Below are 20,028 nucleotides of genomic sequence, written 5' to 3' on the forward strand. Positions count from 1 at the left end.
CTTTGCCAGAGTAATTCTTCAAAATCATCCCTCCTGCAAATTGCAAGAGACCATAATCATTGCACTTCAGAGGAATACGTGTTAAACACAATTATTATTCCATGTATGACTACCATAGATTACTGTGAGGCTGCATGTGCTTGTGTAACAGTGGGATGCAGAGAAACAGGAGTGCGGAAATATCTGTGGCTGTATTATTCAATTTTCTTTGAAGAGGATAAGACCTATTACTTTCAATAACAAAAAAAATAATTCAACAAAAAAGGTACCTGCTCTCATTCTGCTGAAAAAGCTTTTTCATTAGGATCTGTTTATGAATTTTCACACTGATTTGATCTATTGACATTATGTCAGTCCTGTTACCTATGTCATTAGCTTCTAGGGATCCAAAAGTGCAAAAGTCACTTTGAACTCCCATTTGAATTTTCCATTGTGTTTCAGTTTCTTTAGCTGTTAGTCTAATGCTACTGTAGCCCATCTGTCATCTTGCAGGGGGGCTTGTCACGCGTTAATGAGGCAACATATTCACAGTTTGATATCATGGATGAAGAACATTTTATGGTCCTAGCTGACAAAATTATTGGCGTGTGTGAAGGGTGGGGGGTCATTTCATTCCTCTTTGTTTCTCCCAGCTGTAAAACTAATACCAAATGATGGAGGGTTTCTACATTCTGATAATTATTTCAGTCCTTTTAAAGGAACTGGTGTCCATTCAGCCAAGCCTGAAAATATATGATAATCATTTTAAATAGAGCTGTAAAATGAATTTCCTAACTCTATATTAGGAGGTACATTCATAGTATATTACATTTTCAAAGTGAAAGAAAATAAGCATAGCAAACAATGATTGAGGATATTAAGAAGTAAAACATAATTGTGAAATTTCAAACTTATGTTTTGTTGCATGAGAGAAGGCAAGAAAAAGTTCTATGAATAATAATTCTATATACAATACTGCATGCATTTTGTAAATAAAGCGGGTTTAACTGCATTTAGCAGATAAATGACTGAAAAATGATTTTTTATTTTGGGAAAAAAATAATTAAAATATTGCCCAAAACTTCTCCAGCTATTGATAGATAAATAGATCATAGAATTTTAAGCAGCCCAGCAGACATATATAGAGGCTGTGAGGATTAAGAGTGTTGCAGGTCCTTCCGGTTGATTGTCTTGATTTTATAAAGCTTATCTCTAGCAAGAGGAATGATTAAGTATGCCTTCTGAAAAGCACTGAGTGTTAAACCTGGCAATTAACTCTTAGTACTTTATTCACTATCTGCTTCTGTTTAATTAGGGTGAGTGCCTTAGGTCACTATTTCCTTCTGCATCTAGCAAACACTCCTGAATATCTTAAAGCATTTTTCTAGACTGTTTATTCCTCACCAGAATCCTCTTCCTTTTTGCCACTGGAAGTATATGACTGTGACACATGACAAATTCACACATATGACTGTGTGAATATATTATTCTAATAGATTAAAACGTGAGTGATTATATTCACTAAAGTTAAAATAGAAAAGGTTAAAATTGGTGGATTAATGACAGGTTCTGCAAGTGAGATGCAGTTCCCTCTTGGGTAATGTGCAGCATCCATTATGCTCCATCAACACTACTACAAAGCAGACCTAGGAGAGTAATGAGAAATGACTTCAGCATTTCAATTTTAATATTAGGGAGGCAGGATTGATCAAGCCCAGAGTGCAGTTCAGCCAGGATACTAGAATTAATATCCATATTCTTACAGAAAGTGACATGGCAGCTTCAATGACTGTGTAGGTCAGGACCTTAGTTATGCTCCAAAATCGAAGACAGGGTCCAACAGCACATAAGTGAAGAAACAGTGAAACAGTCCAAGACCGAAGCAAACAGGCAACGGTCAAAGCTGTGAAACTCAAACTCAAGGTACCAAAGGAAAATCCGGAAATCCAAACACTGAGCAGGAAGCCAAGTCCAAAATCCAGACCAAGCACTTGTAACAAGCCGGAGAGCAATCCAAAAGAAGTCCAAAGCCAGGGTCAGTCGACACAAAGAAGCTTACGGAAAAACTGCCAAGACCAGTCAAAAAACACACTAAGACTAAGTCCCATATTATCACCAGGGCAAGTCTTTAATATCATGTATTAAATATATTCAGGTGGAATTGATTTCTGTCCATACCTGGATGTTATGGCAACGGTCTGATTGACAGGTCTGTCAGCTGTGGTCTTTTCACTACAGCACAGACAGACAAGATAAGTTCTTCATCTTTTCTACCACACGACACCTCCTAGTGTCACAGACCACTTTGGTCTGGAAATTCTGGTGCAGGGGGAAACTCACCATCTACTGATCTTTATTTAAAAACTAACAGGTTTGGAACAAATTAAGTGAAAAGATTAAAAACTGAACTTCAGACGGTCCATTAATCATTCAGTTTGGGTTTTTTTTTATATGAAATTACACACTTTATTTAATGCTTTTAAAATTGGCATCCACTAGAGAAACATTATGTGTTAATTCACTTAATATACGTTTTATTAGATCTTCATTAAGTGCTGTTTGGGTTGCATAATTAAAGTGCAATCTTTAATGCTACAGTCCTTTAATATGGGGATTAGACTATTTGTAATGTGCATTATCTTCTTGAGGTGTTAATCCTATTTTAACTTACTATGTTGCTCCATAGCACACCAAAACACCATCGCTTGAAAGGGATCTTAAAAGATTATGATATCCATATGACTCCATGTTCACCAGGACATTTTGAGACAGAATTTTAAAGCTAACCTTAAACTGAAATAAATGAATGTGAATTAATCATTGTGCCTTTGCTGAAATTAATATTGATAGTTAATGACCATGCTCAGTAAACTCATTATACTCATCATCTGATCAGTATTCCTGCCATTGCTCAGGATGAGTGAATACTGAACAGTGCAGATTTGGTTAGGCAAGACTTTGCAACTTGATTTTTTTTATGGACTAAGCCAGCAACGTCATTGTATTAGTAATTGCAAAAAAAAACCCACCAAAACTGAAAAAAGAAACAAATACATAATATGCTTAATTATTTTTTAAAATTTCTCTGCAGGGTGACTGCGGAACAATATTTAATTTAGCAGGGCTGAATTTAAATAGAATTCAAAGGTATAATTCTTAATTTAAACGTTAATACAGTTTTGTTCAGACAGGTCACTGTACCCATCATATTAGGAGCATTGTATAAAATTGTATTGTGTGAGCATATTTTTAAAATTGAATAGACTGAGATTGAGGCTTTATCACAATAAATGTTCTGATATGTCTTTTCAAGATAAGAGAAACAAACTATAGGGATCAAATCTTAATATATATATATATCTGACCATTTGCTTGCTGGTATTTCTTTTCTATGAAATACTTAAATATATGCATGTATTAGTTTTACATTTTTTCCTATACACAAATGGACAGACTATAGCTGGCTGTGCCTCACTGCATGTTGGTCTGTGAATGTATTACCGTATAAATACGTGCACTAAAATATGTTGCATACAAACTTAATTGCATGTACTGTATTTGACTCTTTGCAAGACTAATTTTTCATAAAAACAGAAAGTGCTGAAAAGAAAAGAAAAGAGCAAATAATTCTTGAAATATTTAAATATACATTCTTACTTGCACTCTCTGTGTGCTGGGAATGGTCCCTCTTGTTAAACAGATGAAGTAATTGCTTCCAATGAGTTGTACAGAAGAGTGGAAAATGAGGTGAAATTGACTGTGCTGAAGGCTGCGGAGCTCAAGTCAATGTAGCTTTGAAAGTGTGAAGGTCACTTGCTTGATGGTTGTTTGACAACAGATTAATCAGTGGTACACTGTGTTTTATCCACCTGGGAGTTGGTCGATATCAAAGTCTACCCCAAGTTAAGACTAACGAGCCACAGTAAAAAAGTTCAGACTTCAAAAGATGAAAAGATGAGGTAAGTGGGTGAGCCCAAGGCAATGTTTATTTTTTTTTCCACCTACAGTATACTTAACTTCACTCCTTAATTTTTTTTATCAGAGAGACTGTTCTACAGCATCCCGTTTCAAAATCTTAAAAAATACTACATTTACTGGTACATTGTATCATTATAAGTACTGATTTATTATTGTTCCACTAAATATTTTGGAAGACACAGCTCAGCTTTATGAAAGTACTGTATATTACAGTTCCCCTTTAACAGCACTTCACATCTCATCCTTCTGGCCACATTTAAACAACTTTATTGACAGCTTGGTTAAGCCTACTAACTGCATCTGGAATAGAATTGTTTTCGTCGTCTTGCAGCTTTAAAAAATATGAAAAAATCTATTTTTCTATAAGGTACTGTAACACTGATGCTGCCTTAAAATGTGAAAATGGGGCGTGTGGCACTTTATCTTGAAGAGAACATGCTTAGGGTGGGCGAGAAAGAGGTTCAACCAGTCTTTCATTGAAATGTCGGGAGTTGTGGAGGAAAATTGTCAGCATGTTGGAACACACTCTGAGGGAGGGAGTTCATCTATATTAATTTCTCCTGTCCCTAGGTACTCCAAGCTGTCAGATCCAGCAAATTGGCTGAACATTAATGCCACGAACGGTCAAATCATCACCACAGCAGTCCTGGATCGGGAGTCAATCTATGTTAAAAATAACATTTATGAGGCCACCTTCCTTGCCGCTGACAATGGTAAGCACCTGCCTCTGCACTGCTTTCTACTCTACTGCCACTCTAATGTGACGATGCCCATATGAGCTGAGGTCATGGCAGGCTTGTAAGTTTTTCTTAGCAATCCAAGGTGTCCAACCAAAAGAACGTAAAAATTGGAAGAGAGGAGGCGTGTAAGTGAGGAAGCTGAAACATGTTGTTTACATTTGTGCGTGTTGTGGCAGGAGGAGGAAAAACTGGGAAAGATTAGTAGCAGGCCAAGGTTTCTTTCATGTTTTGTGTTGGGTTTTAGGTGTGGGAACACCTCAAGGCTTCATTTTCTCAAGTCTGAATGATACCATACCCAAATGAAAGGTTAGAGGTGGGCAGACCATCCCCGTCAAATAGATATGATTTCATACAGATTAAGACTAAGTCATGAGACAAAAGTTTGCTTTCGGTGATGGTTCTGATTCCTGAAAATGCCTTTTCAAAAACACACTTGATCATTCATTTTCTAACCTCTTTATCCAATATAGGGCTGCAGTGGTTGCTAGAGCCTATCACAGCAAGCAACAGGTGCAAGGCAGGGTACACCCTGGATGGGACACCAGTCCATCACAGGACAGATTGGCACAAACACAATCTCACACACATACACACACCAGGGCCAATTTTCCCAGAAGTCACTTAACCCACCAGGAGGAAACAGGAGCACCCAGTGGAATCCCACATGAAAATGAGGAGACCATACAGTACAAACTCTATTCAGATAGCATCCCAGCAATTTAACCCAGGGTCCCAGTGCTACTAATAGGCAGACTATTTTTAATACATTCAGCCTATTCTGAGTGATGCCTGTTGGATTCAAACATTTTAAAGGAAATAAATCCAGAAATAATACAGTGAAAAGGTCCAAGAGGGAAAGTGGTGATTAAACCAGAGAATTTGGAGTTCTGTCAAAGCCTGAAAAGGAAAGACATTGTGAGATTATAAGAAGAAACTACTATAGGAAGTATATGACCAACAACATTGCAAGAAATAAAAAAAAACTATGTTTTTATGAAAGTGCTCTCCCATCTTCTCAAAATGTAATTTTACCATTCCACATAGGATAAATTCACTAGGCTGCCTTACAAATCCCAATTTATTTGGTTTAAACTAAACCTAAATGCTAATGTGTATGAATGAGTGAATGTTGTCCAAGGCAGGACCAGCTGAACAGATGAATAATTTTGTGCACAAAATTCTTCTTTATTGAAATGCAAATTATGTTATGCTTACTGCTTGTGGAATGCAAAAAGCCCCAAAATTAAAAAAATACAATCTGTAAAAATAAAATGCAAAATACGTGAAAGGATAGTTTTTTTTCCCCATGTAATTCACATTTCTGCTCCAAGATGAAGGATTTTAGTCCACAAAGGTTGCTTTAGAGACGGCCATTCACCCCAACGTACTGGAAAAGCATTTCCCTTTTTTCTTTGTTTTTTGGGTAAGATCCTGGTTTCTAAATTTTGGCTGTTTGTTCCATAAAATCACAGCATGAACTCAATGGAGTAAAAATACAAACAGCAAAGAAATACTTAGCTCTTCTGCACTGGAAACAAATAGCTTTTCAGCATAGCCTTATCAGTGTAGAGCAGTGCATTATGTATTTACCTAAAGTTTAATGAGATTCAAACCTGTTTCACATTGCCAAGGCCCAGAATATGAAACTTTGTAGGTTTTGGAAGAGATTAGGGCCTGCATTCATTATGTTTTAGCATTTGAGTTAATAAACCACATTCTAAAACAACTTCTGCTGTGGAATTACTTTTATCAGAATCATTTCTTTTTCTGAAACAAAGAATGCCATGGAAACCTGAAACATTCTCAATAAATAAAAGTTGAACCTGAATTTTCTGAAGATTATGTTAAGGCTGCCTATGCTTTCTCCATGTTTAATTACTATTTTCATGAACTGAAAGTAAGCTTGGGAGAGTTTTTTTCAGAGGTAAAGTTACTTTGTAATTGGTTCTGAATCAGTTACAGTCGTATTGAGTCTCACTTGGGGGTTTGAATTGATTAATTTGCCGACCATTAAAAATGTAGTTTTGATGTGCATTAAATTATGAATTAGCAGCCCGTCTGCAGACAGTATCAGTGTAGTGGGAGTGTCTGCAGAGATAATGCTAAAGGGATTATGGTAATGTAAGCTTGGGGTGATGGCATTTGGAGAGTAAACACTGTGAGAGAATACATTAAAATCTCAGCCATCATTGTCATAATCCGTTAGACACAGTATTTAGGAGCCACTGTCTTTGTACCTATAAATAGTTTGTTTTAACCTGGATTTTAAGCTAGAATAAGATCATGAAAGCTTGCTGGAAGGTTTTCCTCTGCCAACATCAAACAAATCTTAAATACAAATCCTTTTGAAGCATTTTGTGTTTCTCATATAGTCTTTTTCCAGAAAACACAGCTCTAAGGTTGCAGTAGGCAATAGTAGAGGTAAGCCTTGGACTAAAAAATCCTTTCCAGTTTTAAAGTTAAAATAAATGTTAAGTTTTAAACCAACTTCATGTAAGCTAAGCTCAAAACTAAAGCTTTTTTTAACAAACATCTGTGTTCCAGCTTTCTTAACACAACAAAGGTAAAGTAAGCAGACAAAAGCCTGGCAAAGAGCAAAACAAGTTGTGAAGGAAACTTAAAAAAAAACAGTCCAAGGACATTATTTTTATTAAGAAAAATAGTCCTTCTAGAGGAGTTAAGGCTCCATTAACCAAGAAAAAGGGAATAAAAAAAATTGGGCTACATTAGAAGGACTTAAGCTTTACCTCACATGAGGCCAAATCCAAAGAGAAAATAAAGAATAAAACACCCAAAAAGTACAGGTAAGAAATTGAGTTTAGTCAGCTACCACACTTTCATGCTCTTTAATGTTACAACTGTGACAGGAAACTGCCAATGCATCAGTGATCTGCTGAATAGAGGGAGAAAAGATGGTTAAATAGGCTAAGGCACAGCTGCAGTAAGTGAAGGGGATGATAATGAGAGATCCCACTACAGCTGTGTGTAATTAAGACTCCCGACCAGCTCAGACCTGTCAGAAGGTGCTTTTCTCTTTCACTATTGTTCCAACCTTTTATAGCAAAAATGACTCACTAGGTTTGATTTTAAAAGAGTTGCACAGATGTGAGCCTATAGCAAGCAATTGCCATTTTGTGGATGAATCTCTTTGAAATGCCACCTATTAGACCCTTTCTAAATCAGGATCACCTTAGGAATGAGGGCTCCCTCACTGGAGTTAATGTAATAAATTTAAGTGCTAAAAGGTTTTTGTGTGCAGAACTTCTCCAAATCTGTGAGAAAGTCTCAGGAAGGAATATATCTACTTTTTATATCTAGGCCAGCCTGAAAATGTTGCTCCAGTGAAAACCAGATAGAAGAGTCATGGTAAAAAAGTCTACACAACATTTTCTTAGTATCTCCTACAAAGAAACATAAGCAGCACACATTTATATCATGAGCAGAGCAGGAATCAATAAAACAAGTTGTAGGGCGCAGTGTAGAACATTAGATCTGTGCATTAGAATGCACTGCTAGGGGAACAACACAATCAATCACCCGTATTAGGTTGAGAGAATTTGAACAGGTGAGTCTGACTCGTACGTGCTTCACGAAATTGATGTGAAAACGTGTTAGTTTCCAGGTGGCACGAACATTTTGATTTAGTTTCTTCCAATCTGTTCTTTGAATCATGGAGTTCACATTCTACACCAGTTCAGTGGATTATTAACCCCAAAAAAAAGATCTGAGAAAATTTGTCAGCCATGTAAAAATTTATTCTGATTAGGACAGGGCTTTAGAAACCTTCAGTATATGACAAGGATTTTTTATAAACACAAGAAAAAAAGTATGTATAAAATTTTAATAAATAGAAGGAAAATCGTGAATTAAAAAATCTTCTAGGAACGATTACAATGAACAGGGCATATTAGAGCAGATTCTACTTTAAAAAATAAATACATGAAAATGGTTCCCACAACATCTATTCATCTGCTAACAGTGTTGCTCCCAGCAAGCTCCTTCCAGAGTAGCATAATTTACATAATTAAGAAGTTGTCAACAGTTTTACAAATTCATAATTGCTCTCTTTTTCTCACTGGAAGCTTTCGGTCGACTCCCTTGGGTTCAGAATTTGGTCATTTGTTTCAACAACTGCTGTCTCCAAGACAGCATAAAGACTCCATAGCAGACTGGTCTGTGTTAGAAGTAAACACAAGTAAAGATGCTAAGATCATCTGCATTCATTCCAACTTTCATGTTTCATTTGAAGCGTGGTCCAATTTAGTAATTCCTAGGTGAATTAAAACACACACAGTTGAGTGTGAGAAACATTCCATTTGGTTCATTTGATATTAATGTTCACATAGAACTCAGTGACTATCTCAATCATTTTCTTTTATGAGGTAGTAGAACTTTCTCAGACATGTTTTAATCTATCTTTTTACTGTAGCTTTTAATGTATAATTTAGTGTTATTCTTGATTTTACTAGGTCAATGTGATGTGCTTTTCCTTTTTTCTCTCTTTTTGCTATTGGTATATGTATTATGTGTATCATTTTGTACAGTACCTTGAGTGTCTTAAAAAGTGCTCATAAATTGTATTTTTTATTATTATGAATGCAGTAATACATACCAAAAGTAATGTCCCATATGATTATTGTGATAACGTTTTTTCTCAATAATTGGTTCAAGAATCAGAGCTAAATCACATCACTCTGATTGTAAAATTGCATAATAATTATTTTAACCATTGTAGTAAAGGATATTGTAAATTGATACTGTATATTGTACTACTTAGGTTTTACATGAGTTTTACTGTATGACCAAATCATCATTTATTTTTGATATCTTAGTGATCTACAGAATTTGTCTGCATCTATTTTCTTCCATCAAACACAAATACAATAAATGGTGTTATTTAACAGAAGTTCAGGAGGAGGTAAAATAATATTCTTGCATTTCTCCTCTTCCATGTATAAATATTCACTTGCTACCCACATATCATAACCACGATCATTTGTTTTAGCTTCCCTCTCTTCTCAACTGAACCCTTGCAGCTGCCTCCCTGGTTCATTCCTGATCAATAAGGGTGGTTGTGTTGTGCCCATTACTTACCAAGATAGGCTCCGACTCTCCTGTGGCCCTGAATTGTAGAAATGTTTGAAAATTGCTGGATGGAAATTATAAGTTTATTATTAGACATATGTTTCTATAGGGAACCCTAACATAGAACACAATATAAATTATTATGTTAAAAGGGAGTGAAGGTGGGGCTGAATTCATTTCTCCTGTCTTGGTATCATGCAGGATCTCCTCCAGCCAGTGGCACAGGCACACTACAGATCTACCTGATTGACGTCAATGACAATGCACCAGAGCTCTTGCCCAAAGAGGCCCAGATCTGCGAGAAGATCAATACCAACTCCATCAACATCACTGCCTCTGACTCTGATGTGGAGCCTAATGTTGGCCCCTTTGTGTTTGAGCTGCCAAGCTCCCCTCCCAGCGTGAGGCGTAATTGGACGATCTCCCGTCTTAATGGTGAGGGGCATTTTCTTCTTACTTTAGTAAACTACATTTTGAAAATATTTAGCATCATTACAAAAGAAACAAAATGACTGTTGTTTGCTTCAGTGATGAGGACACTATATTGTAAAAAAAGTCTCTATCCTTTGGATGAGGCATAAAACCGAGGTCTTAACTCTGTACTCATTGATAGCTGATGTGTTTTGAACTTACTAGTGCATAGCCATCACATTATCCAGGTGGGTGCTATACATTGGTGGGGGAGGGGAGTCCCCATAACCTGTAAAGCACTTTGAACAAAGTGTAAGAAATTGTAATAATAATAATAATTTGGCATGTACTCATGTGCCCATGTCTCTGATTTCCCAGGTGATTATGTCCAGCTGAGTCTGCACATCCAGTACCTGGAGTCTGGGGTATACGATGTGCCGATCATTGTTTCAGACTCAGGAAACCCTACTATGTCCAACAAGTCAATCATCAAGGTGAAGGTGTGCCCCTGTGATGAGAATGGTGATTGCACTACCATTGGAGCTGTGGCTGCAGCAGGGCTGGGCACTGGTGCCATCATTGCGATCCTCATCTGTATCATCATACTGCTCAGTGAGTGTCTGGCATTGCATATGCAGGCACATAACAGAAGAGCAATACTTGCCATATCACAGCAGTTTTCTGGGGTATCTTTCGTTAATCAATGAATAAACACACAAAATCACATAAAAGCAGGATGATGAATGCATCGCTATATTGTAGTGATCTGCTTTGAGTTCATGTAGAGATACTAAACATACAGTAATAATGGTATTTCAGGTTTTATTAACTGACATGCAGCTCAGAACCTATTTGACACATATACTGTACATAGACCAGTGAGACCTACAAACAGTCAAAAGAGAAGGTAGTTTCTTCATCCACATGCCACTCAAAACAAACTGACCATGTGAAAATTAAACTAAAACACACAGACACTACTTTCCATTTCCTCTAAGCTGAAAACAAAAGTGCTTAATAGCTGTGTTTATCTCCAGACTTATAGATACATGAGGCTTGTCAACAGGTAAAATGTGACATAAACATTCACGAGAGTCGTAGCTTAAATATTCAGCATGTAGGTTTGACACAATGTATTGTGCATCATGTGCTTATTATTGCCATCACACAACAGTTTTGCAACACCTGACCCAAATCAAGGTTGTGGTCTCTGGGTTCTGGCTGATACAAAATGTTTAGACAAGTTCCTTTTCAACATAAATATTTTCCTAGTCCTGCAACACCATACTAAAACAGCATTTGAAATTAATTATTTAAAGGTAATTACATTATCCCAATTTAGGCATTCACCTCTTATCTGTAGTCTCTCTTTCCATTCATTAACTTGTTCTCAGCCAAAAGATATAAATGTATACTACTGCCTACAATTTAAGATTTTTATGAGGAACATTACCAAAAGCCTTCTGAAAATCTAAATATATTTATATATGCTCCGCTTGTATCCGTTACTGTTGTTGCGTGTTCAAATTTAGTTAGGCCTGCCTTTTTTAAATCCTCGTAGATTAACCACTAGAATCCTATTGCTGTTCAGAGGATCTTGTATGTAATGAAATTCTGATTTATTGGTCTATAAGTGTCTTGTGCCTGTTGCTTTCCGAGATAGGCTCTTCCTTCCCAATGGCCATGAATTGGAAGGGAAGGTTAGAAAATGGGTGAATACTCAGTAATTGGTTCGTTTAGGTCACTCCTGATGGGTAATACACACATACAATAGATGCACCTACTGGATAGGTTCCATAACTTTCCAGTCAACCTACCAGCAGGGGTTAAGGAGGTTTCCAGTCAACCTGGAGCAGCTGGGGTTAAGGACGTTGCTCAGTGGCCCAACGGAGTAGGATTCCTCTGCCGGCCGCAGGATTTGAACCGGCTACCTTCTAGCCACAGGTGCAGATCCTTAGCCACAGAGTATTTTTTTTAAGAAGAATCAGGTAGAATCGTACTTAATGTGAAATTGAGGCCCTGTTACACACTGAATTGGGTATTGTTTATGGCAGGGTTATTTTGCCCTGAATACCTTACTCTATGTATGTGACTGAAGGCTTTTTAAAGTCAAGGCATTGCTTTAGGACTTATAAACTATGGTTTGTTGTGATCTAAATTGAAACCGGCTTTTGAAACAATGCATTATGGGATGATTTTGCTCATCGAATTCAGTAACAGAAGGTTATGCTGCCAGAGTGATGAGCAGGTTCTTAAAAACTGCAATGAGGTCAAAACCATGAGGTCTTAGATTAATGTCACGGCCTTGAAACAAGAACTGACCAGTGCTATCATCCTCCAGCCATGGTGCTTCTGTTTGTGGTCTGGATGAAGCGACGAGAGAAGGAGAGGCAGACCAAGCAGCTGCTGATTGACCCCGAAGATGATGTACGTGACAACATCCTGAAATATGACGAGGAAGGTGGAGGAGAGGAGGACCAGGTCAGAGTATTTTCATTTTCATAACCTTCCTTTCGCTTGTTTTCCACCTGGAAAAAAGAAAAAGACTCAAAGGTACAATATCACTCTGAATTTGTTTTTCCTTTGGGGATCTGAAGAACTCTGTATTATTGCCAACAAAGTCTAAAAACAAGGAACTATAGGAATTAGGAATACTGGACCAGGGTGACCAGATGGGGAAAACAGGGCTCAGCTGCCAGAGGGTGATGCCGAGATTTGCTAAAAAAGAAAGGATGACATTCTCGCAAAGAAATCGAGGAATGGGCTGCACCTGTGGACACAGTTCCAAGTCTCTGAGATGGTGTGATCTTAAATCTTGGGAGAGATTTGTAGTTAAGAGGGTTGGGGGAAAATAATACAGCTCTGACAAAACCTGGGTATTATACTTACCTTTAGACTGAGTAGCAGACTTAATCTTTGCTGTACCAGGCCTGCCAGTAAAAAGAGTCGGGTATTGAGCAGACTAGCCTAAAGGGGATTGATTGAGTTGGAGTTTCTACTGCTACAGGTTAGTAGAAGATGAAAAAGAGGCACTTAGGCGAGTTGGTGTTTTGACAAGTAAAGGGAGGGAAGGATAATTAACATTAGGCTTGCTCCGGATGCCAGCTAAATGCCCATATTATAAGGACAGCTTATGTGAAGCTTCCCCCTGCTGCACTACCATTTACAGGAATCTTTTTAACAGACTAAACTAGACCCTAACTAGAAGCAAGATAAAGTTGGTATAAACTTGCACAGTTAGTACTTGGAGGTTTCAAATGATGCTTTCCTGCTTATTCTTGCCAATAAATAATAATTATAATAATAATAATTTGTTTTATGATAAAGGCTTTGTCAAACGTTATATTTTAGAAGCACAAAATATGGTAGTTTGAAAGGCAGCGGTCATTAATATCCTATGAGTCTGACTTTCAGTGCCATTGTTGCTCTTCTTTCCGTGTTTCAGGACTATGACCTGAGCCAGCTGCAGCAGCCGGAATCGCTAGATCACATCATCAGCAAACCCCCTGGGATCAGGCGGGTGGACGAGAGGCCTGTTGTGGCCGAATCCCAGTACCCAATCCGACCAGTTGTCCCCCATCCTGGAGACATTGGGGATTTCATCAATGAGGTACAGAAACACATACTGTTCTTGCAGCAGTCTTAATGCACTTCTAATCCCATTACCTTCTGTCATAGCTACCGTTTCTTTAAATTGCTTAATTAATGCAGTAGTCAGCAAGTATAATCTTGGTGAGGATGTATTCTTCGTGTCACAAGTGGCATAAGCTTTTGGCATCAAACATATGGCAAGAGCTTTAGAACAACTCACCCATCCTTCTTAATCCCATGATTTTAAAACTAGTGTTACAGCTAGATGTACACCTGGCGGGGACTGGCAGCTGCGCTGCCTGGGTCTGTTTTGCTGTCCTTTTTCATTTGTCATTGTGTTCCAACAATATTAAGGTAGGAGCTATTCCCACAAAATTAAATAGAATCTAGCTCTCTTGTAGTGCTGTGTATTGTGGGGTTTTTGCATGATCACAAAAGAAGCTCCTTTTACGAATCATATCCCTGCCTAGAGCACCAATACAATGTGTCAAAAATACTGTTTCACTATGTACCTGGACTGTCCACAGGGCCTGCGAGCTGCAGACAATGACCCCACCGCCCCGCCCTACGACTCCCTGCTGGTGTTCGACTACGAGGGCAGCGGCTCCACTGCCGGTTCAGTCAGCTCGCTCAACTCATCTAGCACCGGCGACCAGGACTACGACTATCTCAACGACTGGGGTCCTCGTTTCAAGAAGCTTGCCGACATGTACGGGGGCGGGGACGAAGACTAACCGCCCTCGGCCGCAAGACGTGTCAACAACGCTTCACCGCTTAAGAAACAAAACAGAAAAAACAACAACAACCCAAGTGAGGATGATACAAAGGCAGCTTTTTAATGAATTTCCCCTGCTGACTGTAAAAACAAAGAAAAAACAATAGCATTTTATTTTTAGTGGCAGGTTTTCTGTTTCTTTTTAAGTTGGATTTTTGGTTGTTATTATTATGATTATTTCCACTCTTTTAGAACATAAGCTGTCTAATAGCATGAAAAAGAGAAAAGGCGCCTTGTCTCTGTGCCATTATTCGGTTCCAGTGCAGCCAGCAGGGATGTTGTTTATTTTTTTTGCTCAAAACCTTTGCTTTATCACTAAAGAGAGTGAAAGGCACTCTTTCTTAACTTGAATTCCTTAGAACAGAAGCACTGTTGTTAAAAAGTGCCTTTTTGGTGCGTTTAATCGGATTCCCACTATCTCAGGATTGGTTGCCATTCGAATGGATCGGGCGGCACGCTTCTCTCTTTCCCTCCCTCTCTCTCGATGACCCCAAAAACTCTCTGGTCAGTAACGTAGGAAAAACAAAAAAGTAAAATCTGTCTGTACAAATACTCATTTTGATTCTTCTTCTTGTGTAACTGGGTATTGTGTAAGACAAAGTAGGGAAAACAGAGAGCTTTGTGCAAATAATACAACTATCTTTCAATGGGAGCTAATCCGTGTTTTCATGGTGGAGAGATCCAAACTCAAATGCCCAGGTCTGTGGAGCATTGCTGCAGGGTTAGAGTTAGTCATATTTGCTCCTGTTGCAGAAGTCCGTAAACTTCTTCTCATGTGCAACAGCTATTTCAGAATTAAAAAAAAACACGAGGTGTATGTCTTCAATGCCATTTGTACAATTCTGAAATACCTGATGCTCGATCTTAAGAATTTAAACTCTTGGAACTCCAAAAAAAAGTCATTCTTCCTTTGATACCTTGGATCACAGAGCATTTGAGTTTGGATAGCTGCTGTCCTGTACCGTTTTTGAAAACACGTTCCTGTCTGTGCTGCTTCGCATTTGTTGCAAGTCTTTAACCAGACATGGAGGATGTAGGATGAGGAGAACAGGGGAATATTAATTGATTCTACTTTCATTTGTCTCCTGATGACCTGAGATGTAAGAAAGAAACTCTCAAAGGCTTGTACAAGTCAGAAAGAAGTAACAGCTGTGGAGAATCTGGATTCAAGAGGGTGACTTTTCTTTGTTTAATGAAGTGAAAAAAATGCATGAATTTTCCAAAGGTTTCAAAGTGACAGGTGTAATTCTGTGGTCAGACTGGTAAATGTGGTTAGGGAAAATATATACTATAAAAAATGTAAAGTATTTTTTTTAAGTATTAGAAAATCGCAAGCGGTCTGTGCTGCTTTCCTTTCCTGGTGTGCATACCAGCAAAATCGTGCATCGTGGAGCCCTGCTGCTCGAAGCTTCAACATATTATTGAGCATCAGTGTGTTTTATACTGGGTTGCTTCATTGTGAGTTTTGCTAAAGTGTTCTAAATTCAGGTATTGACACTGCTGATGCGATTCCATTGCATAACAAGTCGTTCCAGAAACCTGTCTCAGTTAACAAATTCCAATATCAATCCTCCAAGTTTCAGTGCAAGAGCGCCCACTCATCGAAATCATTCATTCAGTTAAATAATAGATATGTGTATTGTATATTTCATTTTTTTTAAAAAAAAAGAGTCTGCACTTTACTTCTTGGGGAACCAGTTTGTTTTTGTATATGGTCTGATCATGTTGGCCATCAAAATGAAATCTAATGACTTAGGCAGGGGACAAAGGAATCACACCCTCTGTCGCCTGATGTCGAAAAAAGGATTGTGATGCCATAACTACTCGATATGCAAACTGCTCTTGCCTTGCTGTCCCAATTTCATTCGTTCATTCACATCTGATCTTCAACTTTTAGTGCCCTCAAATAAATCTACTTCAAACTCTGTTCTGGACCTGAGGAAACACAATTCCCTGTTTTTCTGTGCAACTCAAATATTTTTACCTGTCAGTGGTGTTCCCTTGTTCATGGTATCTGGCGCATTGTTTAGTTTGGTTGGATTCGTGAAAATCCATCTGAATCCATTTCAATAGCAAAACTTCCCTGGAGTCAAACCCAGTGTTACTGGGAAATGATCACCTCCTTTCAATACTAGAAACCTCTACATACACTTGGAAACGTCATCTCTTTTATAATGTTTCAGTTAGCTTGCTCGATTCTGGAGATTTATCCTATGGTAGTTTATCTGTCAAATGATAACAAAGTCCTTGAGGTAATCATAGTAGTAATTGACTCTTTAATACATCAGTGAAAACTGGACTGAAGTCCCTAGCAAGCTGGACAGAGAGAGGACATGACACAAGACAGAGTTAGCCTTTACTTCTGTAATTTCCACTGAAAAAGCCTTATAAAGAGCAAAGAGCAAAACAGGAAAAGTATACTGATCGACATATTGGGCCCATTCTATGAACTCATGAATGGAGTTTTAATTCCAGAACAAAGCAGAAGTGCTGCAATCACCAAAATCATGAGCAGCGTGGGGAACACAGCATGTGTTGATGTGATGATGCTGTTCTGTCACATTGATGCCTTTTGACAAATTAGGAATCACACTGAAGGTGCTGTCGTATAGCCATTATGATTAACAAGAATGGTCATAACATCCGATTTATATTTTAAGACATAGAGCAGCAACTTTAAGAGATGGGAAGTGCCAGCTTTGGCAAAGTTATCAAATAGAAAAAAATAAAGCTACTGTACTTGTTTTTTTTATGATTCAGTGTATTGGAATGCATGTACAGGGTAAATAGTTGCTGCTTTTCATATATGATTCGCAAAACAAAAACTGTATATAAAAAACATCATTTTTTAAACATTACATTAGCATTTTTAGATATTTTGTACATTCATTTAAATGTTGCACAACATTTAAAAGGAAAACTTGACATTCCTTGCATAGTTTAAATCAACAGACATTAATTCACCCAAAAATGGATTGCACTTGTAAATTAGATGCTTTCTGAGAGACAACTCCAAGACTACCTTCTATCTTTTGTTTTTTTCTTCTTAAGTATTGGACACACTGTTAACTTTTTTGACATAGTGAAAAGTGTACCCCCCAAGGCCTCAGAATCTATTCAGTAGCCTACTTGTTTTGCTTCTATTTTGACAGGTTTCCTAATCATTATTCAGCTGAGCTATTGTACTGTGTTCTAGTTTCTCAGATGATTCTGCTCTTCAGAACAGGATGATCATCCATAGTGATTCTCATAAATTGGAGTCTGACTTGTGCTCAACAAATAGTCCCCATTGTGGCTCTAAACCCCAGCAAAAGAAACCGAATATCATAGAGTTAAATTTCTTCATGTTTTTAAGATGGATGTTTGTCAATACAACCAGTATAGAACTCGCCTTCTTTCCCAAGATCGCAGATACAACATAGTAAGCCATACAGATTTGAAGGGATTTGACAATGCATTTAAGATTTTAATTTTTTTTATTCTGGTTCATTGTTTTAGCCTAGACTTTTAAGCTGCTAACAGGTTGAGAATATTTTGCATGCGCCCTAGTGAAAGTGAAAATAATGTTTTGACATACAATAAGTAAATGTTCAATTGTCCTTTTAAATGGTTCTTTTTACCATATTCACACTTGTTATGTTTTATACAAAATATCAACCCAGTTTCAAATTTTCTGTCCTACATTAAAGTACCTACAGGCAGTTGTGTCTAAAGAAAATATTGACCTCGACCAGTAATTTATGTTCAGATGTTTGTTTCCATGTAATGCCCAATTATATCCTTGCCCCAAAATCTATAATATTGCATTAGGATCTGACAGCTGTAATAATTATTGGTACAGTAGTACGGAATATGTTAATTTTGTGGCTTCTCCTTTTGATTCCTTTTGTACTAGGAATATAATACTTTCAACAGTTAATTGTCTATATGGCTACATTACAATGAAGGCAAATTTAAAATTAAGAAATGTTCTGTAAACTATATTTACATCCCTCTTGTTTTGGACTCTGTATGTAGAGGAAACAAGGATAGATATTTACATTTTGATGTGGACTTTGCACAGTCATCCATCAGAGTCTTAGAAAAACCTTGGCCAGGACCAGAAATTGTCAAGACTATGTGAGAACATTCATTTCCCATCATTCTCGTATTTCTGTGACATACATTCTGCAGACCAGAAAGGCCTAGAGGCCATCATTCAGGTTCCTGCAAAATTTAACATTCAAGGTTTTGTTGAATATGAATTCAAATGATACAACTAGCAAGTGTTTCTTGAGAAACACAAGCATTACAATTTCTGATTCAATTGAGTGTATGTAAGTATATGTTACAAGAGGGTTGCATTTGGTAGACCTCTAGTTAATTGGTATCTGATATGTAAGCCATATATTATATATTTCTATATAAAGCTGTGCAGAATTCTTAGACATGTTGAATTTTATTCTCTTTTCAAACTTTTCTCTTCTTTATGCAGAAACTCAACTTTGTGGCAAAGATCTGCTAATTTTCTGGCATTTTGTTTCAAGCTAAAAGTTATTTTGTTGTACAAATGGTTGCCTTTTAGCTTTTTCGATATACAGAACAAATTATGTTGATAACAAAGACCAGACGTTGACACTTGAGAATGTCTGGAAAGTGTGATGGATGAGCTATGAGAACAGTTCACATTGGCTGCTCAGGTATAGTTCAGCACCATGCTTTGCTATGACCAAGTTTTTTGATGATTCTGATCAATATTAATTTAAAGATATCTAAATGACAACAACCAAGCCTTATTCATAAGTAGTAGAAAATGCTACTACTTTTTGGGTCAATTGGGTCAATTGTTGATGCTCATAAAACACATACTGTATATTGTAACTCCTGATTGTTTGTAAGATGTCTAAGACTTTTGAACAGCAATATACATACAATGTTCACATTTTGATTTGAATTATCTTGCTAAGACAGAGTCATTTTTACAATGCAAAGTCATAACATAACCTGTTGTTGACAAACGGCCTATTTCAGAGGCTTCAGTCTGGGTGGTCCACTGCCCTATGTCCTCTGATCATTTTTAAACCTCTAACATTAAGAAGCATTCAGTCCTCATGCCCCTTAGAGTAACTTTTGTCTTTGAAAAGTAGCAAAAGATTAATTACTTGCAGATTTCAATCCTGAAAGTATACAAAAATCTAAGGACTGTGTAGAATACTAAACGAGGAACTTAAAAAAGGAAAAGGTTAGCATTAGGGCAAACATGTTCCACAAAGAATAAAAAAATCTAATTGGCGTCAACAGGCACACAATTAACCACCTGATGTTACTCACTTTAGTGTGTACATAATGTAGTAATTGCTTGAAGCTAAACAGATCAAGTTAGGCAAAATATACATGTAAAATTGGATTTTTTTGCATGTCTTTTTATAATGGACAAAATAATTATGATATAATAATAATTATGATAAAATCATGATAAAAAATGTGTTG

At 37.3% G+C, this 20,028-nt stretch overlaps 1 protein-coding gene across 1 annotated transcript in view; it reads left to right on the forward strand.

Annotated features, from left to right (window-relative positions):
• The window catches only part of LOC148817995 (cadherin-4-like), a 113,381-nt gene extending 93,597 nt beyond the window's left edge, over positions 1-19,784 (forward strand). Inside the window, exons 10-15 of the mRNA XM_088937828.1 lie at positions 4,528-4,670; positions 9,984-10,217; positions 10,572-10,805; positions 12,535-12,674; positions 13,639-13,803; positions 14,312-19,784. Coding sequence (XP_088793954.1) covers positions 4,528-4,670; positions 9,984-10,217; positions 10,572-10,805; positions 12,535-12,674; positions 13,639-13,803; positions 14,312-14,518 — 1,123 coding nt within the window. The 3' untranslated portion in view covers positions 14,519-19,784. The remainder of the gene's footprint in view (positions 1-4,527; positions 4,671-9,983; positions 10,218-10,571; positions 10,806-12,534; positions 12,675-13,638; positions 13,804-14,311) is intronic.
• The last annotated feature ends 244 nt before the right edge of the window (positions 19,785-20,028 follow it).

Source organism: Atractosteus spatula, chromosome 19 (assembly GCF_055471065.1).
Source record: "Atractosteus spatula isolate fAtrSpa1 chromosome 19, fAtrSpa1.hap1, whole genome shotgun sequence".
Lineage (NCBI taxonomy): Eukaryota > Metazoa > Chordata > Actinopteri > Semionotiformes > Lepisosteidae > Atractosteus > Atractosteus spatula.